Source organism: Mustela nivalis (genome assembly GCF_964662115.1).
Source record: "Mustela nivalis genome assembly, chromosome: 14".
In the NCBI taxonomy this organism is placed as follows: domain Eukaryota; kingdom Metazoa; phylum Chordata; class Mammalia; order Carnivora; family Mustelidae; genus Mustela; species Mustela nivalis.
The window spans coordinates 30,558,569-30,581,292 of record NC_139033.1 but is presented as its reverse complement, the minus strand read 5'-3'; the positions used below and the strand labels follow the sequence as shown (position 1 = coordinate 30,581,292).

General features: G+C 40.8%; 1 protein-coding gene across 3 annotated transcripts in view; it reads left to right on the top strand.

Moving 5' to 3' along the window:
* Positions 1-22,724, top strand: part of CDH7 (cadherin 7) — a 123,786-nt gene that overhangs the window by 34,922 nt on the left and 66,140 nt on the right. For all 3 annotated transcript variants that reach the window (XM_082699287.1, XM_082699286.1, XM_082699288.1), the window contains exon 3: positions 20,715-21,009. In XM_082699287.1, the coding sequence (XP_082555413.1) occupies positions 20,715-21,009 (295 nt within the window). The remainder of the gene's footprint in view (positions 1-20,714; positions 21,010-22,724) is intronic.

Below are 22,724 nucleotides of genomic sequence, written 5' to 3'. Positions count from 1 at the left end.
AAATTGAGGAAGAAGAAAGGCAGCTATTAGCTGGAAGGACTTTTGTTTTTTTGTTTTTCAATATTTTTTACAGATCTCTGTACTTTTGAACACACTGAAAATAAGCTTGTATAATCAAGAATTGATCCAGATTCATTAAGTAGACAGTGCATTAAAGTTGAACCATCTGGGCTGTGGCTGGTTAGGTGCAGAGGATCAGCTAAAAAAGGCACCCAGAATAATGGGTGGTTATTTCAATAAGCATTTATTAAGTACTACTAATGCACACAGTTCCTACCCCTCAAAAATCCATGATCGCAGTAGAAGCTTTTATTACTTACAGCTATTTCTACCGTGAGCCAAATTCTACAGTATTGGCTCAAACCATATAAGAGGTTTAAAGACCAAAAAACATAAAAATAAGAAACTACTTGGGATCTTCATCACTTAATAGCTGGCTTTTGGGTGCCTTCTGGAATCCATTGATCCTATATAACACACTTAGTGTCTGAAATTATAGAGAGGTGTCAGGGGAAGGGAGAGAGAAAAAAGAGGCGGGGAAGGAAGAATGACAGAGGAGACCCTCTCTGTCACATTATAGGTAAAGTTTATTTGCGTAGCTGTAAGCCATTTTGTGCGGTATGAGCAGGTATTTGTATGTATTTAACGCTCCAGGTCAGAACTCATAGGGGCCATACGCTTGTCTGCTCAACTAATACAAAGTTCAAGTTTCTAGTGGCTCACAGCCTCCTGAAGTCGCTAACTCACTGACCAGCTAGACTTTTCACATCATGCTACTTGTCAGACGCTAGCACAGTGAAGGCTATTTCTGTATGTACTGAAATGGGAAGAAAGAGAAGCAGAGTTGGACGTGCTTTCACTAAGACGTTAGGTAGTGAGAGTCAGAGTCTTCAATAAGAATCTACTCAGGATGGGGGTGCCTGGGTGGCTCAGTGGGTTCAGCCTCTGCCTTTGGCTCAGGTCATGATCTCACAGTCCTGGGATCGAGCCCCACATTGGCTTTTTGATCTCTGGGGAGCCTGCTTTCCCCTCTTTCTCTGCCTGCCTTTCTGCTTACTTGTGATTTCTCTCTCTCTCTCTGTCAAGAAAATAGGTAAAATCTTAAAAAAAAAAAAAAAAAAAAGAATCTACTCAGGACAGTTTCACCCTATCCAAGTTTAGATTTTACCTGTAGTTAAGATGGTTTGCCTGTTGAAACCAAACTTATGGGATCAGGAAATTAAAAAAAAAAAAAAAAGAGAGAGAGAGAGAGAAAGAAAGATCAATCCATGGTCTGTAATGGTCCTTTAAGAAGTCCTGTCATCATGAGATTTTTCAGGGTATGCATTAATTTGGTTTTTGATCAAACATTTGTACATGAGCTATACATTCATGTAGCTATATACTGGCAATATAAATACACAAAGATGTTTGTCCTTTCTGCAGGTCGCAATAACATGAGGAAAGTTTTACATAACCTCAGTGTTGTCTGATAGTGGATTTTATAAATGTGCAATGAAAGATTAAAGGCAAGAACACAAAAATCAGCCTGGGGAGATCAGGCAAAAATCTTTTAAAAGAAGATAATATTTCAGCTGAGCCTCAAAGGATGAGAAAGTGGTCCCTAAATAAATGGGATAAGGGAAAAAGATGTTCTTGTTCCAAAGGAGTATTTTGTGCAAGGCATGGCTTTGTGAGATAATATAATTCCTTCAGGGGTCTGTAAGTGTTTCAGATGCCAAAGAGGACAAGAGAGGGGTGGCATTCATGAATCACGAGACACACCGTGAAACGTTAGTGTACTTGCTAAGGAATTTACTTGTTTGGTTTCTTTTTTGTTTTTACTTGTCTTTTGGTACATTTAAAGGTTGGTTTTGAGCCAACTAGGATTCCAGAAAGGCCAACTCTGCTGGTGTTAAAGGCTTTTAAATTGAAGGAGGCAAGATGGGAGTCAGCAGACTGAAGGCTTCAATTCAGTGATGACTAAATAGTCCTGCCAGGAGATGGTGGGGACTGAGATATGGTAGAATGGGGATCAAAAGGATAAAATGAGTAACAGTTATTTGGAAATAGGTATGACGTTGATTGTAACTGAGTTGCTGAGACCGTCTGAGAAGGGGAGAAGAGAGGTTCCCTGTCTTATCACAGTTGTTTCTACGGCATCAGCAAAGGTACCGTCCACGTAGTAAGTGTTTTACAGTGAATGGTAAGTCCATGTTCCTAGACAGGAAGCCTCAGATTAAGTGGCAGTTTGACATTGTTGAATTTGAAGTTGCCTGAGGGATAGCCCCGTAGAGATGTTCATTAATGAAACCCTCAAGTCCCTCAACATAGGAGGTGGGTGAGAAAAACAACTTCGTGAATCTGGTTGATGATGAAGCATGGAGGATTGATGACTTCAGGAAGAAGAACTGACTTTTAATCTTGGTCATAAAAGGGCCCTCTGGGAGTGGAGGTACGGGCAAGTACTCTACAATATGCCGATTTTTACATTCGCGCTCTTCTTCCTCATCTTTTCCTGTTCATCGAGGTAGTCAGAAATATATATATTTTTTAATACTGCATTAAATAATCTTAGTATGATTGATAGAAAAGCCACTCTTATGGACTATTTATGAAAGGTGATTGATTGGTTCAAAACACACCCACTAAATTGTGAAGTACATACAGTGAGTCACTGCGGGTAATGTAGTGTATTATTTAGACACCGGGAACATGTAACTCTATTTACTAAAGTGCATTCAGAACTATGAAAAAGTTTAAAATTTCATTAATATTCTTGCTTTTGAGGCAACAATCTTGTACATTTGCAGAATGCTTCAAGAAGAATCTAATCTGGGGGCACCTGGATGTCTCAGTGGGTTAAGACTCTGCCTTCAGCTCGGGTCATGATCTCAGGGTCCTGGGATCGAGCCCCGCATCTGGCTCTCTTTGCTCAGCATGGAGCCTGCTTCCCTCTCTCTCAGCCTCCCACTCTGCCTGCTTGTGCTCCCTCTCTCTCTGTGTCAAATAAATAAATAATATCTTAAAACAAAAACAAAAACAAAACAAAACAAAAGAATCTAATCTGAAAACTCAGGAACGAAACATCTCTTAGTCTATCTAGATTTTAGCCCTATCTCCATTCGAAACATAAAGTAAATATGAGTTTATATATGAGTGTTTTTGTATATACATGCATATACTTATATGTGCATGTGAATATTTCAGTATTACACATCTAATTAGCTTATTTGTATTCATACACACACACGTACACACACACACACACACACACACAGAAATCAACAAGATATTTTGGTCCTGAGACATTATCCTCTCTATGTGGAGTTTTTAAATAGCACTAACATAACAAAAACTGCTACTTATTTACTGTTTTATAGTTTGTAAGCCATATTTTTTAATACTTTATCTCACTTGAGTCTTACAAAAACTCTTTGGGGTTGGGGGAAAAGGATATCACTAGTTAACTTCCTTATATGAGAAAATTAAAGCTGAAAGTTACAAACATGGCTAATAAGTGATAGAGGCAAGCCTTAGCCCCAAGCCTTGATCACAGACTGTGTTCTGATTTCCACTGTTAGTCACTATTTAGACTGATGCCAGACATTCTGCTAGAATTCTTAGGCTATGTTAAATGGTATAATATATAATAGTAATTTAATGTTTGTTCTGGGAGTCTATCTAGTAAATCCTATCACTAGTTTTTGTAATTTGTTTAGAATATGACAGAATTATTGGGAAAACAAATACAAGTTGCCTCGTCTGGATTCCTTCTGCCCCAAGAGTTGAATGAATTCTTCAGTCTTCCTTTTCTTCATTTGTTCCTCTTTGGCCTTTATTTTAAATTGATCTCTCTGGCTTTTAATTAAATGACATTTGACTAAATAACTTTTCTCTGTTTAGCATGCCAATTGGTTTATATGGTACTTGGATATTGAGGTTTGAAAATGACATTACCCATTTATTTTATGGGGGTATGTTACATATTTTTCTGAAGTGCCCCTAAGGCTGATATTCTAGGCACCAAAAAAAAAAAAAAAAAAAAAAATGGCTCCAAGAAATTCTAGTCGCACTCTGTGCAGCCCCAGCATGGCGGCCGAAGCCAGTGTTTTCTGAAGAATGGTGAAGCATATGGAGGACCTCTTGGAGAATTTGGAAGACAGACGAAAAGGAAAAGGAGGGTTATTTGGGTTTTGTACTCCCAAGGACTGAATCGATGTGCTCTCTAGGGCTCAAAGGGAGGTCAGTGTCTGTTGAGTACAAGTGTAGAATCAAAGGCCTAAACCTAGAAAGAGCTCCATTGTCATCCTGTCCCAGAAGCTTGTAGCTGAAGCAGCAGGCAGTATTCCACTCTAGGGCTCTGTGTTCGCCATTTTATGTTTCAATTTTCTTGCCTTTTATTAAAAAAAAAAAACACAGATTGGAGAATATGTGTATCATCTTCCTAAGGTAAATAGTATATGACTAATATAATATCGTCTTCTAGAATAACACATTTTATAGCCTTTTTATTTTCTCTCCATGTTGCAGCAGATAGGAGAAGGACCCTCCTTACTGGGTCCATTGCCTTTCTGTTTCCAGGACACTTCTCATCCACGCAACCTGATTTTGTTTGGCCTGCCTCAAAACTCAGCTCTTTGCGAATGGCCATCCAAAAAAAGGAAAAAATAAAAAAATAAAAATAAAAATAAATCCTACAACATTTAAAGAAAAATCTTTTTTAAAGTTAAGTGAGGCCATGGAGAGTACCATATAGGATTCTTCTTAACAGATCCCCCTCATTGGACTGTGGTCCTTGGCTGTGCCATCTCTGAGACCCTGCCAAAAGGCTTGAAGAGCTTTTCTTCTCCCTTCCTCCAGGGATCAACCTGCTATGATTTCTCCTCTTTTATTTATACCAAAGGAATTACTAATTATTTTTACAACTGGAGTGTTTGTGAGGAAAGGGTGGCTATCTCTCTCTTTCCCACAAATATTTTAAGACCTTTCTTCTACATAAATAGATGTGTGAAAAATTCCAGTGAATACACTTCCTTCCATTTCATTACAAAACAAACATTTTCCCTGGATTAAAGGCCCCGAGCACAGTATTATCTCAGTCCATTCTGCGATTGGTACCCCAGAAATTAGATCAGTTTTTTTTCGTTAATGGTGGTAACTTGTAAAGAGCTTACCACATCAGATCCACTGTACTTGTCACAGAAATATACTGTCACTCAGCGTGATTGCAATGGAGACTTGATTTTGTAAAGAAAATAAAAATAAGATTATCTTAAAAGATGTTCTAGAGAAAATGCATGCTGTGGCAGTACGGAACAAAATGCTGTCATTTATTGAAGCTGTTGTCATTACGTTTCTTTGAGCCACATATAATATTCAGTGCTTCATGTGCTCTTTTCACTTTTACTTGGCTTTCCTTGATTTTCATGTTAGATAAATGTAAAATATGGATAATTTTGGCATGGAATCCGGTGGGTTTGACTGTAGAAAGCCTTAGGCATGTATTCTTGCTTTGCAAAGCCTGTTGCATTTCAGAAGGGGGAGGTAGGAGAAGACCGTGGGAGGGTTCCAACTGGGAAGGAAGAGACAAAAACCAAAAGGCAGCACATTCTGCCTGTTACAAGATGCATTCTGTTTTCCCATTTTACTTTCAGAAATTGGGATGCCAGGGACAATTAATAGCATCTTGAAATTGTGATATTTCTATTTTCGTGTGTTGGAATATATGATTATTGTGGATATCACAGTCATTGAGCTCATGCCGCTGGAGACATCGAATGCTAAGCTGATCGTTAGTATGGAAAGTTGTGGGGAGACATCTTACCCCTGAGCTGGAGAACAATAAAATGAGCACGGTGTAGTAAGAGGCATATATAAGACAGCCTTGGAATACTATGCGTTAGCGATATTTAAGGAGGGGAAAACAGTTAAAAGCCCTGAAGTTTTCATAAAGTCGAATTTCTATGCTGTTAATGTATATGAGAAATAAAGTGCAATTCAGGGCACTGCTGATGGGCAGATAAAATGACGAAATTGGCGGACTATGGAGGGTGGAATATTGGAAATCAACGACTGGGGGAGGGGGCGAAGGACGAGAGATCAGAAACAAAAACCGGAAATTCCGTCGCTGTAAAGTCACGTTTTGACTCGCTAATGGCTGGGTTTTTCATGCGGGGGAGTGCAAGGATCCCGGATCTCACAGGCCATTCATCTCTCATAGGAGGAGATGGGTGGGCGCGGCGCCGTGTAGGTAAGAATGGGTAGAATACAGGCCCTGTGGTTGGGATGACCTAGGTCAAGTCTGGGACACTGTTGCGGGAGCTTGGGCGAAACACTGAATCCCGTTAAAGCATAGTTTCCTCACGGTTAGAATTAGGCCAGTCATGCCCACCACAGATGGTGTCGAGAGAATTAAAGACCCCTTTACCACAGTGTCTGGCACATAATTACTCTCAAGAAATATTAGTTCTCCCTATTAGCTCTTTGAATAAGAGAGCTATGAAACAATATGTGAAGCAGCGTGGGTAAAAGTCAGCATTGCAAGCATAAAGCAAAGCAAGATAAGCCTACAGGAAGGCGTGGAGGAGCTATGTTCTTTAACAGGAGTGGTGGGATTTTGAGTTCGACTGGATGAAGCCTGCAGGAAAATGCGGTCATAACTTCATGCTTGGACTGGTCCATTTAACACAGTGTTGCAGGCCAGCCCCAGCTGGTCCTAGCGATTACTGCTTTATATTTGATGCGACAGCACGTGCGTATTCTGTTACGGGATCCTTTGCTTATTTCAATCACACGCCGTTGAAAGGAAGGAGATACAGCCAGCATTCTTTTTCTCCTTCTTTTTTTGGGGTCCGCAGTGAAGAAAGTTTTAGTTAATAGAAGCAGCGTAGAAGGCAAGAGGGAAAGAGCCACCCGCAATGACGCCCTCCAGGCAAGTTCCTCTGTATTAGGATCCTTCAGCAGCAGGCTTCTACCAGGAAATCATTATCGTCACAGCACAGCCTTGTACGCTTTCAAACTGAAATATAATAATACATCTGAACCGTGTGTCTGTAATGTGACACGGTGAAATACAGAGAAAATGTATAACATTGTGAATCTCAGGGAAAGAAAGAGCAAATGGGTTTCCTTTGTGTGTATATTTGCAAGTGATCCCAATAGAATTTGTGCGTATCAGACAAATTATAAGTACCATGAATAGTTCCTTTTAAGTAAGTGTACTTGTCCAAACAGTTGTGTTTAGGTAGCGTGTTATTTTGACATGCCCTTTAAAGATACTTTGTGTATGTTCTTAACATAGATTTTTAAATTAAAAACTAATTCTGTTGAATTATTTTAACCAAATTGCAAGCCGTTATACATATGCAAAACAGATCCTCCCAAGTGCCCAGAAATAAATGTCTTAATGTTGTTTTTCCCCCATGAGCCACTATAAAACAGACATTTTAAAATTATAGTAAAGAATCTTATAAATCTATGGGATTTTTCCAAGGATACAGTGGTCTGAATGTGTTCTAAAACACCATCAACTTTCTCAAGGTGGCATAACTACACAATTCTTATATGTTATTTTATAAATTAGTGCCAGCTAAGGCATTATCATACACCTAAAAGCTCTCACGGTCACATGCTGTCCATGGAGTAAGACAGGACATACTGGGAATATGGCTAGACGGCTGTGGTTCACTCATGTTTACTTCAAGGAGATGTATAGAGTTTTAGGGATAAAAGGGAAGCTCTTAAGACCTCCTAGCTCAATCCATTTTGTAGATGAATGAACTAAAGTCCCAAGAAGATACCAGTCCTTCAGGGTTGTCCGACATGGGCGGGGTGTCCACAGCACTGGCTCCATTTTCCCTGGTTCTTGTCCTGTCCCTGTGCCGGGGTGCTTGATACAGACCTGAATCAGTTTCAGTATGATTCGGATTCCCTCTAGCAATTTTGATTGTGCTGCCAAAGAGCTTATTTTATTCATTTTAAATCCCAGTTCTGAGAATTAATGGATAGCCGAGTAGGGCTCTACTCTTTGATACTCTTTGGAGAGTCATCGTATGAAATAAATGGCTGTTCAGAAAGTACTCAGATACCATTACATTTTCCAAATTAGAATGTCATCCATTTAAAAGCTAAACAGAGCTGCAAAAGTCATTCTTAAGCAATATAGTCGCCCATCTTCCTTTGCCCGAGCCTTAGTAGGGGGAACGTGGCTCACTCGTGCTCTCTCTCTGTCTGCATCTCCGTGATACTACGGGAGTCCTGCTGGTGATATCAGAATAACCTGTATGCAAAGCTAGACAGCCACCAGCAGTCCTCCTGGGAAAACCAGTGGTGGCCTTCCAGCCTCCGCGCGATGAGAGCTGGTTGAGCATGTCTCACTCTTGTGTCAACTAGTTATTGACTTTGCTTTATTGTTGTCCATCCGTTCCCTCTACTCTCTTGCTCCTCTCTCCATCCCCACTTTTTTTTTTTTTTCCTTCTAGACTTACTAATCCTACTGCATTTGTTTATGGAAACTTTAATCCTTAGGGCATGTAAACACTGTACTCAAGGTGGTCATTCCTAGGAAGTCAGGATTTTGCAGTCACTTGTGGTTGGGTTGGGCACTAGCTAAGAAGGCTGAGAAGGAACTTTGTTTTCCTCATTTATTTCTAAATGATATCTTGCTTAAGAGAAGAAAACATAGCTTAGCTCTTCTTAGGTCACCTGAGCCAGAATATGGTCTTTTTTATTTCTTAAACCTGCTATATTTCAGATGAGGCAATTACATATCCCATGGAGAGACCTGTCATGTGAAACAGGTTTATTTTTTCATTTAGGGAGCTTTTGTGTTTATTGAAATTCTTCCAGGGATTTTTTTTTTTTTTTTTGAGGTATGATTTTAAAATCTGCACCCTTTAAGCAAATTATTGGCTTAGCTCCACAGACAGGCTTATTTTCTCTTTTTTTAGCTTGTTAATAAACCTATTTTTTCTCTGTCCTTCAAAACAATATTATCAGTAAAATGCAAAAACATTTCCCTCAGCTTCATCTCTCTCTCTTTCTTTCAGGCCCATGATTCTTAATAGTGGGTGTATAATAGTATGACCTGAAGAGTGGTTTTTTTTGTTTGTTTTTAAAAAATAAAAAAAGCCTGGGCTCATGGACTCCTATTCTGATTGAACCATTCTGTAGTAGTTCTGGGCATCACACGACTTGAGTGAACATAAGCCACTGGCCCTGAGTGCGGAGAACAAGGGCGTCGAATGAGGAGAAATGCACACGCACTTAGCTCTGGGCTCACTGCGTTAAGAGCATTTTGCTGCTGCTGCTTCTTAGAGGAGACCAGCCCAGTGAATCCTCCTCTCTCTGGTGACTGGATCACTCATGGGATGAAGTTTCTAGAAATCAAAGCAGTTGGGAGCATGGAGGAAAAAAAAAAAAGGTGGGAGGGGGGATATCAGGTGTCCACCGAAGGAAACACGCAGCACTTTGCTCAGGGTTATGTGTCTTAACGTCGCCACCAGCAGCTTCTTGAGCTGCCGCTGCTTCTGATCTCCAAGTACGTGGCTCTCAACAAATTATGCAGATGTGCTGCTCACTCTCCGAGGCCTCTGCAGGAGACCGCGTGGTGTGCGTGAGGATGGACGTCCGCAGAGAGCCAGGCTCTGCTGCTTGTTAGTGACTGAGCTCCTTACCTGTGTGCGTGCAGCAGGGCAGGTCCCCAGAAACACGCTGAGACAGGGATTCGCCTGGAGGGCGTTCATTGCAGAGCATTCTTGGAATCATTGCTTGGGAGGGAGGGAGGCAGGGAAGTGGGATCCCGCAGACGCAAGTGTTGCAACCAGTTGTAGCCTAGATCATGGCTAAGCTTTGGGGAGCTGTGGAGCTGGAAAGGATCTTTGCCATTTTCCTGAATTAGGGGAAAAGGAGGAGCTTTAAAGCCTCCCTCCGCCCCTGCCGTGTGCTAGTTTGGATACGGGATGCCCCCAAGAAAAATATATTACCTCTGGCAAATGTGGCTCTTTTTTTGGCAGTTTGACAACTTGCCAACTTTGTAAATGTCTCAAAAGTGACAATTTGGGGGAAGGACTTAGCTGAGAAATGTCAGCCATCAACACTTCCAGTGTTTCGCCGGTTTGGGAAAGGAGTGGGGCTGCCTTGACAACCCCTAGAAGGTCCCCCCCCCCCACCCCACTCAGATCCCTTCACCTCATGTAATCCATTCAGAGGGCAGCTCTTACGGAAACAGGTCACCCTCTTTTCTTGGAGGAGTTTGCAGGAAAGTTAGAAGGATGAGATGCAGCCCCCCTATGGTTGTATGTATGGTTGATTTTTCAGGTTATGACTGATACTCACCCCATTTCTTCTAACCACCCAGTCTTCCGTAGGCTGGGGACTTGCACTTGCCCACTTACCATCAAAATGGAGCAAGGGAGTATCAAGAGACTCCCAAATGTCCAGATGTGAAACCTAGTCTTCCCCATTGTGTGGGAGAAGCTCACCTCCTTCTGGTGAGCAAAGCTGGTGCTGGGAGTTCAGAGATGAGGAAGGAGCATGAACTTGGTGCCATCACCTGGACTGGGAAGCCCACAGTGCACAAGTGGGGCAGGAGAAGGGAGGGGTAACATGGACACTCCCACTCCCACTCCCACCCCTTTATTTCCTGGCCTTATCTACTCTACCTACCCAGGGAAGCTCTATAGCATTCGATGAGGCATTTCTCTCCAGTACAGAGCAAGTTTTCATAAAGCAAGTAGAAATGGGCTGAGAGAGGATCCCAGCCTCTCCAGCAGCTGAGGAAGAGTTTCAGCCCTTAGGGGGAAACTTGGGAGGAATGACCCTGGAGGTTTAACTGAGATCATACATATTTTCTTTCTACCATCAAGTTCTTTGTTGGCTCTAATATATCCAACCTTTTAATAATAAACATACAGTAGTCAAAACTATTAATTTTTTTTGAGCAGACATGAAGTATTTCTTTAGGAAAAAAATAGAGTATACCACCAGAATGTCTGATTCCAACCAAAGTAAACATGTGGAATATAGCAGGAGGTTTTGTCATTCTTAGTTTATCTTTCTGGGCCCAGAGGGATTCCCAGAGCCTAACATCATTTCTGCATCTTGATAATATAATAAGTATCACAGGGTATGAGATGGATATAGAAATGTATATTGTTTGCTTTTCCCTTATAACGTTGGGGAGAGAAGGGACAGTTCCTTTTGAGTAAAATATATAAACAAATCAACACAAAATTTTATTCAGTAATCTTATATAGAATAAATTAATATCCAAATTAGCTGAAAGTGGTGAACAATTTTAAAGCCATGCTGTTATTGGCCTAAAGAGGTTTGTATGTAACTGGTTATATTTGTTAGGCCAGAGTTTTCTATCTGGAATGCTGGCTGAAAATTTATATTCCTGGTTCCAACTCAAAGAGATTCTGATTTTTTGGGCTTAGGACCAAACCCAGAAATTGCCATTTTTAACCAACGTCTCGGGTAATGTTGATGCAGGAAACCTACATTCTGAACTTAAATAAATAATAACTTCGGTATCCAAACAGCAGGTTAAGATCAGCGAACCGTTCTGTAGACTTTAAAAAAATTTTTAATTATCTAAATAGATGTTTACAGAATATAGACTATGATATATTTACACTGTAAAGCCTCTTTTTGTATATCTCATGCAAAAAGTGCTCTCTATTATAAATTAGTGGATCCTGTGTATTATTCAGCCTGAAGATTCCTAAAAAGGAATTTATTCCATGCTTAGTCAGGTGCCTTCCTGGAAAGCAAGTTCTGCCGTCCGTCAGACGGTTTCTTAGTAATAGGTTTCTTGTCTCAACTTAAATATCATTTCTTTAAAAAGCAATTCCCTGAACCTCTGAACTTGGTTTGATTTTCCTGTCAGATGATTTCTTGGCATTCCCTGGGTGCTTTTTTTTTTTTTTTTTAATGGTCATCAGAATTGCAATTGTTTGTTCAACGTGGTTTGCAGACAACCTTTCTCTCAGTGAGCTCATGAAATGGCCACAGTGTGGCTCCAGGCCTTACGCTACCCTTCTCCACCCCGCGTCTCTTGTCCCCATTCATACACTCCTCTCCGCCTCACCCGGAGGAGAGACTCTGTACTCACCTTTCACAGAAGGTTAAGATATATTGTTCCTAGATGGAGACAGAAACAGACTGATCCAACCTCTTTTTCCAGGACAGTGTAGCTTGAGGGCCAGGATGATGCCAGTTGTATCCCTTTTGTTCAGGTGTAATGACTGAAGTGCTGTGTCTCTCTCTCTTTTTTAAGATTTTATTTATTTATGACAGAGAGAACACAAGTAGGTAGAATGGCAGGGAGAGGGAGAAGCAGGTTCCCCGCGGAGCAGAGAGCTCGATCCCAGCACCCTGAGATCATGACCTGAGAACCAAAGGCACGCGCTTCACCCACTGGGCCACCTAGGTGCCCCTGAGTGCTGTTTCACACCTGGTACTTTAAATAACAACTAAAAAGATACTTGTGATTTTATAAAGATGCTAGAAGGAATTAGCTAGACTGACATTAACTACTCAGTGACAGTATTTGAAACCAAGTTTACCAAATAGTTATTACAGATTACAAATAAGTTATATACTTACTGTGGTTTTAAAGTTTAACGAGCAGCCCCCCTTACTAATATCTTATTAATAAGCGTGAGTATGACCAGTTAATGTCTGTTCTCCTCTTGGACTAGCTCCTTTTCTCTGTTTATCCTCCCACTTTCATTTATCTCTGAAATACTGTGTTCTTCTGTATCTTGTATCTTTGTCCCTGCACTGGCTTCTATCAGGTCACACTGGACATATAGAATCCTTGTATCAGAATTGGTTCAGATAGTGTAATTCTCTTTTTAAATTATACACCCATCAAAGTTTTCTCCCCCAACGTAGACTCCAGAATTATATTTCTGTGAACTATTATTGGTTGTATTTATGAATGCGCAAGGCAATACAGTGCAAATGACTTCAGGAAGTATTTGGCAAACATACTACGCTATTGTCCTCTGCCACTTGAACCTGAATGCCTTCTCCAAAAGGCCATGTATGCAGTATCTGTGCGAGTCTTAAAGATGGTCTCTTCAATTGCCCTGTGCCACCCTGGTAGTTAGTAGCCTCATGTTTTGCTTAATGTTAGGGCAGGAAAAGAGTTTTGGTTTGTTCATTGCCTAGAAGCATTCAAAAGAGCTTTCACATAGGTTTTAACCAGTGGCACAGTGCTTCTCAACTCATCTGCAGTGAAGAGCCAAGTTTTCTTGTTTATTTGCAAACTTAAGGGTTTTTAAAGAACACAGAACATACTTTTTTATAACCTCCTAATAATTGTTCAACTATATTAAAAATAAATTACTTCGAAAATCCAGTCCTCATTTCTTTCCATTATTATTGGGCTCAACAGACATTAAATTGCTCTATAAAATGAAAACTGCTAAGCCATTCCTCTCAATTTTCTGTACTTACCTGGACTTGGGCAGGTGGTACCCCATGTTGAATAGCCCGTGTCAGCCTCCTGTAACGGTTTCGGCTCAACCGGCCCCCATTTAAAAAGTAAGATTGAAAATTATCCTCTTGAGCAAAAAGCTTGATGTTTCCGGGGCTTTGCTTTTTATCTGCTTCTGGTTGACTACTTGGAGTTCAGAACTAAGTGAGCAAGGTACTACGGGGGAGCCCTGAAGCAGGGAACTTGACGTGCTCACAATGACACTGGATGAGGAGGAGTTGGACGAGGAGGAGTTTTGATTAGGAGGAGTTTTGATCAGTTACAATTTGACTCAAGGCGGATTTCCTAAGTTGTCTGAAAGTTCTGGATGTGGCCTGGAGACAGCAACCAGAGAGAGGATGAGATGAGCAGTGTGGAGATTTCTTTAGGGAGGCATGCGTAGCTGTGTGGAATAGAGAATGGTTTTGAGTTGTTACCACCTGGTCCCTGGGACAAAGATGCAGCTCTTAGTGTGAAGTTCTGAGTAACCATGCCATGGGCACAAATGTAGAACTGTTGCAAATAAAAGCAAGAGTCTCTTCCCTAGGGGATGGAGATAATTCTATTGTGCCCCGATAGGTGAACTAATAAATATGGATAGAAAGTTAAGTTTTTGCAAAAATTCCCAAATGCATTACTTTATTGTATCCTCACTTCAGTGTGCAAGGCCACCTGTACCTTTATGGGTGCCGATCTATAGCAGACGAATGAACTGTGATTTAAGGGTTACCCAGGGCAGAGCAGAGATCCAGTAGCCATGTTTCTGACTCCTTTGCCCTGGTGACCTCACAGTTGTACCCTTCAACTACTAAGTAAGTGAACCAGGAGCCTGGGATGTATGTTCATTGCCACTGAATTAGTGTGAACTTTTTCTGAGGGGAGAAAAAAACAAAAGCAATCTGAATAGTTCCTCCTTTTTACCTATTGTTGGCAAAAAAAAAAAAAAAAGAAAAAAAAAAAGAAAGCAATGAGACTTTTTTTTTTTTTGACAGTTTTAACCTTACCTAAGCACGTCCTGGATTGTATCACTATCCTGTATCACTCGATGTGTCATAGTAAATACTTTTATTTTTTAAACCATGCATCTTCATCAGAGATGCGTCACAAGTAAATTGTGTTCCATTACCCTGGACCACAATGATAATTATAAATTAGAAATACTTCAACCAGAAAGAAATGACTCAGACACTTGTTTTCATCTATAATATTTCTTCAGCAACTTGATAATTACATGGTATCCAGTGGCATGTGGAAAATATCTATTAAAAAGCATAATGAGAAAAGAAAACTTGCATGGAATGTGTGTATACGAGCAATTTTATTTTAACCAATATTGTTTAAATCTGTCCTCTGTACTTATAATTTGAAACTTGGGCAGTTTAGTAAATCACGTGAGTTCCAAAAATCTGTAATGTACTTTTAAACTTTAAAAAATCGGGCATCTGTAATAAGTAACCCAGTGGTAGGAAAGTCACCTTAGAAATCCTTTGCTTATATTCAATATAAATCATTCTCAGGTTGATTAACATGTAACTCAGCCATCATTACTCCATTTTTGTATACAGAAGTAGTAGTAGTACGAACTTTTATATTTTTGTCATGATAACTTTTACATCTTTCTTATTCAAATGCTCATTACAAGGGAAATTGAATATAAACTGTAATTATTTTCATCTTTACCGTATGTAGGACAGTGAAGATCATAGAGATCTTTGCTGGCTTTAGTTTTATTTTTCAGTGTCAAAGCTTTCATGATAAACATTATCTCTTTCCAAATAGCTTCCTCTTATGTCTAGATTTACTCTTTTTTGGTCAGATGAAAATTCATTATGCTACGTGACAAAGTACAAACCTGATATTATCGTGCTTTTACCTTCATGAACTGTGTTCTACTACATCACCTCGAGTGGTTGTTGTAAGTGTTCACCAAGTCCCAGTATTTTTTACTTCCATTTTGCAGAGGAGATGACTAAAAGACAAGGTCATCAGTACGATCAAATAACAAACAATTTCACATGGTCACGGAGGGAAGAAAAGCTGATCAACATATTGACTTTTTTTTTTTCTTACCTTATTCTTTGCTAAACAGATTTATTCACTGTATTCAGATTCTTCAAGCAGATAGATTGACAGTACTAGACCAGGTTGTTCGTATCAGGCCCTATTTGATTAAATAGATATAAGAAAATTGTCAGAACTGCAGTGTATTGATCTGTTTTTAGTTTTGCTCTTTATAATCTTCAATTAAAAACTAAATAGTAGATAAAAAAAAGTTGATCAAGGACATCCAATTTCTTCCATTCAAGGGCATCCAGAGGTCTATAAAACCCTCCACCAGTACCTGTGTGTGTGTGTGTGTGTGTGTGTGTGTGTAGAGACTCAGGAAACAGAGAAGAATAAGAAAGAATGTGTGCCCCTACAGGTTTCTGTCTCCTGGGGAACGCAGATGCATAAATGTGCGAGTTCAGAATAATGTGCCAAATGTTACCAAGGGCATTCGGAATGAGGTATCTGAGGTCTGTCTATGCAGGTCAGAGGGTTAGGAAGAACAATGCGGAGATATGGATGTACTTTGTTTAGTTTTCTTTTGCTGATGGTATTAAAACTTAAAAGGATAGAAATTGAAGGAAAACAAGCACTACTATTTTACAAACTGGATTATAAATTTACTAAATTTAAGACAATGAACTGTTTATTGAGAATGTGGAATATGGTGATAAAAAAGGAATGCGGCTTATAAGGAGTTTATAAATTCAAAGGTTGGATGAGAACAACTAAACCAGATTTTCAATATAAAGCAGAATCAAAGGCATCCTAACCGAGAAATGCAAACAGCATGCCATGGGGGCAGAACAGGAAGGTTGTAAAACTTCAGTACAAGGGAGCTTGCATTAAGCTGAGCTGGATGTCAGTAGGCAAGCTGAGGACAGACTTGTGTTGGGAGGGATGGCACACCTTGCTGTGTTCGGGCAGTGTGGTCCTCATCCATCCTGCCCGGAGCGCATGCCTGATACGAACTACCTGGTCTAGTACTGTCAATCTGCGCTTCTGAGATGTGATGGAAAAGAGAGACCAAAGAGCTAGCAGACAGCTGCATGGAGCCCCAGGCTTAGAATTTGGAGCAAATCCCTAGACCCTGGGGAGCAATTAAAAGTATTTGATGAGGGGTTGTGATATAATTCAATGTGCATTGTAGCGAGGGAATTTCTGACACACAAAAAATGGAGAATAACCGGAGAGTTTTATAATAGTTCCAGGGGAAGATTTTAAGATCCCAGATTAGGGTTCTTGTTCTGAAAGACTGAAAAGGAAGAGTTGCTCTATTAGAGGTCATGAGTAGGTATTCTGTCAAGCAGGGGATAGAGCCATAGTGGATTACTAAACATACGACAGGGGCACTGGGTAGCTCAGTAGGCTCATTGTCTGCTTTTGGCTCACATCGTTATCCCAGAGTCCTGGGATCGAGCCCCCTTTCCAGCCCCATCTTGGGCTCCCTGCTCAGTGGGGAGCCTGCTTCTCCCTCTTCCTCTATGGCTTCCCCCTGCTTGTGCTCTTTCTCTGTCCAATAAATAAAATCTTTAAACACACACACACACACAAACCTACTACATTTTAGGGTGCATAGCTGATGAAGATTACAAGATGGTGTGATATTTCCTTACACTGTTACCATTCACGGTGCTTCATAGCAACATAGAGGAAACATACAATGATTGTATCTCCTTCTCTACTGATTCTTTTGTCTTGAGCTAACCCAGCTAAGAGGTGTGTGTGTGCTCCTCGCTGTTGTGTGTACTTGCCAAATATAGTAATAATGATGATGATGATGGTGATGTAAACACCATTTGTTGTTGGAGTCACAACAAATATTTTGAAGAGGATTTAGGAATCCGTGCAGTAAAGGTGGGTTTTGTATGATGATTAATGAACCAAGGTTTTGTCGTTGTTACGGTTTAGGTGACTGACAAGACCACACTTATAAGGGTCTTTGCGAATGAATTAGACATTTGTAAGTTCTACTCTGCCCAAGAGAAGAGTATAAATATTTGTTTTCACTTGAGTATTTTATTTGTTTTTTATTCATTTGCCATATGGTGGGACCATAGAATGCTTGTTTCTTTTTTTTTTTTTTTGCACAGAGTTTTCACTGTGGAGAATAGTGCTTCTCTCCTCTGTCATAGTCATTCACAAAGATGGTGTGTACTTGTCTGTGTGTGTGTGTGTGTGCACCTGCACAGACATGCTTCACTTAAGGTTGCTATTAGGGAGTTCTGGACTTGCAAGTTTTTCTTTGCTGAACATTTTTTTTTTTTTTTAAGCAGAGGAGTATAATAGTTATCCACTAACAGCATGGGTTTCACTCTGCCTATTAAGATTAGAATATTAGTGCGCATAGTCTCACAGATTAAATGTCTGAATGCATCTGATAATTAGGTATCCGTCTTAGCATTTCAAAGCTGGTCATCCACTTTCAAATACAGATGCTTGCACTAACCTTGCAAGGACACTCAAAGTAATTTCCTGCTTGTGAATTCTGACAGTGATTACAAGCCTAGTGATGGTCCTAGCTGGCAGAAGAGTGTCAGTGATGGGAAGGAAGATGAGGTTTAGGGCTCCAGAGACAGAAGGGGTGTGTGTGTGTGTGTGTGTGTGTGTGTGTGTGTGTGGTGGTAGTGGTGGTGGTAGTAGTGATGAGGGGTAGAAAAGAAAAAACCCGATCTTCAAGTATCTTCAAATTATTAGAGAAACAAGTAATAAGAACCTTTTTTTTTTCTTTTTTTCTTTGAGCGCTCATGCTGTCAGTGATGGAGAACAATTAGCAAGGCCACATAACGTAAAATACAGGGTCAGAGCTCAGGTTGACGGTCAGTTCAGGATTTAATGTGTGTCACGAAATGAAAAGGAATGTGTCCTCTCTGCCTTACCTGGATCCTATAGGAGCGCTGGATCACCATGGGCTGGAAACAGCGACTTGTTGATAGGGATTCATTAAATGAATTATAAGGGCTGGTTCCAAAAAGGGTAGTCCCTAATGAGACTTAGAGACATAGCAAGCCTTTGATTAAAGACACAACCTGGATGTCATTTAAGTATTCCTGTGGTCATTGGATCGTCCCCTATTGTCTCATACCATGGTCAGTGGTAGTGTGCAGACTCTTCTAGCGGGGAGCGGCACGGACAGGGTCAGGAGGATGGTTGTGAGAAGTGTACGGGGAGCGGCGCGGTCAGGGTCAGGAGGACGGCTGTGAGAAGTGTACGGGGAGCGGCGCGGTCAAGGTCAGGAGGACGGCTGTGAGAAGTGTGCGGAGGGCGGGCTTGTCTCCATCCATCATCTGCACTTGTCTCGGGGGTCGAGTTTTTTGCCCCGTGTTGTTGAAGGTGGCAGAGTGCTTTATTGTTCCTTAACGCTGAGAAAGGACCCTTCTGTCAAGTTGTAAAATATTTGATGGAAACCACTCAAAGCACCGAGCTTCTTTAAGACTCGGGAGTAGTCGGGGGTGAGGGTTCTTGCACCTTTCCTTCTCTGAATTGTCCTCTGCTGCAGCTTTTGATGTCCCCACTTCGCTGGGCCACAGACGTCTCCAGAGGCAGCACCTCATAGCAGGGCAGGGAGATCGAGCTTTCCAGCGGCCCCTGTTTTTCGTAATCCTGGTGCAGCCACCGAGCACGGGGCACGTGACCTCAGGCGAGGCACTCAGCCTTTCTTTACCTTAGTTTCCTGGCCTGTTGGTAGAAATAATGAATTCATTCAATATGGGGATGAAATGAGCTGCTGTCTAGAGAACGTTAAGACTAGTGCCTGGCACAGAGGAATCACTCAAGCAATCCAAGCCGTAGTGATTTTCAGCTTGTTTTCTTCTTTCAGGGAGCTATAGATGCAACAGTAACTCTGAGAGTGACTTAAGAAAATTAAGCAATTCACCATATTTCTAGAATGCAACCTTTCCAGATGGGTGGGTCAAGTGATCCACTAGATAATTCCACATGGAACAAAGCTAAATTATAACTCATGCCAGTAACTAATTTTTTGTATTACTGAGCCCTGATTTAAAAAAAAAAAAAAAAAAAAGTACAGAAACGAAAGGAGAAATCAGGTCCTTAAGTGTTCTGGAGCAGAGTGTAAACACAGCTGTTACCGTGCAGGGGAAAAAGCGCTTAGAGAAACCGTGATGTAAAGAGTGGTACCATCCACACCTAACACAGAGGAAGAAAACGTTCTGCGGGCACCTCTCCCTAAGTCGTGTTCAGTATTTGCTGTTTGTAGCACCTCGTCTTTTAAAGAATGCAAACCCAGTTCTGTAAGACCGTGAGCAGCCTTTACTATTTTGCAAATTGGGTGTTTGCATTTGTCTTACTCAAAGTCCAGATGATGGCAGTAATAGGGGATGAGCGATTGTGGAGACGACAGATCGAGTCCCGTGTTTTTCAGGTTAGGAAGTTCGGGAGAATGTGTAATCATGCCTGAGTTTCCTTAGGTTCCTCTGTTCAACATAATGTTCTGACATACAGCAGGGACAGTTCGATATGGAGTGAGACGAAATGCAAATCAGTAGGTGCTGTCCCTGCTGCCGATTGCTGGGGTTAATCATGCAAATCTAATGCAGTTCTTGGTATTTCAAGGAAGGTTTGAGTTGAAGTCTCAGGCATATACTGATTTAAAATTCCTACTTCGGAGAGCAGTGTAATTTTTCTCGGCTTCACATTTTAAAATACAGCACAGGATCCGGAGGCGGATTTAGTGAGTGGACATCCATCCATACTTGTTAATCATGGGAGGCGGTGGGAGGGAAGGGTGTCCTTAAAGGATGGGGGAGTTTCTAAGCATATTAAATACTTTATTAGATCTAAATTTGCAAATGTTCTATAGCAAGTCCCTTTGCTTGGAATAAGATCAAATCAACTGATTATTCGTGTTTACTGAATGCTCTGTTCCAAGAAGATGGCTAAAACTGGCAAGGACAGACCAAATAAAAATTAACACCTCCACAAGTTCCTAACTTTGGGAATGGTAGAAAATACCTTTGGAAATGAGACTGTTTACAGGAAGAAATGAAATTGTCTTGCTCCCAAGTGCAAACTGACACATTCTAATAGCCTTTCTGCTGTGCACAGTAAACACCAGCTTATCTTTCCAAGAACAATAAAATTTCATGTACTGCTGCCTGACATAAGAATTATTTTTACATATCTCCATATCGCTGACTCTCTTGTAAGTTAATCTCATCTCACATGAATTTTTCACCAGCTTCACTCTGATGTTGATAAAGGAGATGGTTCCATCAAATACATCTTGTCAGGCGAAGGGGCAAGTTCCATTTTCATTATTGATGAGAACACGGGGGATATTCATGCTACCAAGAGACTGGACCGGGAGGAGCAGGCCTACTACACGCTCCGTGCCCAGGCGCTGGACAGGCTCAGCAACAAGCCTGTGGAGCCCGAGTCCGAGTTTGTTATCAAGATTCAGGACATCAACGACAACGAACCCAAGTTCTTGGACGGCCCGTACACGGCAGGAGTTCCCGAAATGTCTCCTGTGGGTAAGTAAAGAACATGCGGCTTTGGCACTGTCCGGTTTTAGGGGGTCTGTAGTTAAAAGCAGATCATCATAAGTACTGAAAAAAAAAATCGCTTCGGTGTTGCTACAGCAGTGCCTAGTGAGGATGAGGGGAAGTTTGAGGTGCCTTAGGAGCCGGCGTCCAAGTCTGAGTATTCAGATCGTTGTTTTGTTTCTATGGAAAATTAAGAAAAGGTTCCTTTCCCACAGGGATCTCAGTGTCTTTAGTACATTGCTCATTCCCTTTTCAATGTAATATTTAATTTTTAAAAAATGATTAAAAGTACCCCTAGGAAGTTAAAAAAGAAAATCCTTGCAGACCCTGGCCTGTTGGTAATGTTTTCTTTCTCCTGATTAGTATTCATGATTCACTCTTCGAGGAATCCTTCAGTGGCCAAGGTATCAGGCTGCCCATCTAATGTTTAGATGAGGTGGTCTGTTTGTTTGTAGAGTAGGCTTGAACCCACAAATGTCCCTCCATATGCCACCACTAAGCTTTTTGTAATTTCTCCAGAAACTTAACATGTGTGGAAATTTATATTGAATTGATAATGGTAAAGTGATACTTCGTTTGAGATATATAAAAGAACCATGAGGCCTGTTTTATTCAGAGGGCTCTTCCCCCTACCCCATTACCGGAAACAGAAAGCAAAGTACTTCCGGTATATGCTTTATTTCTATCAAATGATAAAAAGTCAGTTTTAAGTAATTGAATCAGATGTCTTTGGAATAGTTTTCAGCCAGTATGTAATTTTACATGATCTTACAATACAAAGCAAAACAATATGGGGCTTAAAGAGACCAGTTGATTTATATATTTATTTGCTGTCATTTTTTGTCCTGAAGTAAGACAGTTATTTAAAGTAATAATTGAATTTGTATTTTAACAGGTGAACATTTTACCCAATGTGATTTGTTTTATATTACATAAAGGTCACTTCATTCATTCCAGCATTCAGCCCACAGATCGGCTGTGTTAGGAAGGGGAATTGCAAAGACGTGTATTATGTGTGCCCTTTAGGAGAGCCACAATTTAGTGACCCTAAATTCCTAACAGATGGGAGCGTAAAAATTATTTAAGGTACCATTGCTCTAGCCAGAAAGAAAATAGAAACAGAAATAGAAACAGAAAATGAACCAGAAGAATGGATGCTTGTGGTCCGGAAAAATTCAGAACCCCAGAGGCAGCATCTCACTGTACCTAGCGTCTCAGTGAGTGTTTCTTTGACCAAACAGGCTTATTCACACTTTCCCAGTACTGCCCCGCATCTTCAGGGCTGCTCGCTGTTGCTTAACAACAAGAACCACTAGGAGACAGCTGCAACAACAGGATTTGCAGGTTTTAAAGAAAAAGGGAAGGTACTTTGTCCTCCCACAACTAGTCGTGCTTAGAAAAACAAGAAGCTTTGAGTTGTGTTTGAGGAGGTCAGCCCAACTCCGTAACTTTCATATAGGCATGTTGGATATTCTTCATCGGCTTGTTACCATTTTGCTTCGCTACCCAGAATGTAGCCATGCAAACTGGATTAATGGGAACTTAGTTCTTCTAGAGGTGAAATGAGGCACACTGTAGTTTGGGTTTTAATTGTACCGCTCTGATATCAAACAGCATGATTATTATGCACACATGCAAGTTAGTTAATTGATCAATTCCAGCAGGTTCAGAACTTTTTAGAAAATCATTTTCAGGGGCCTTCA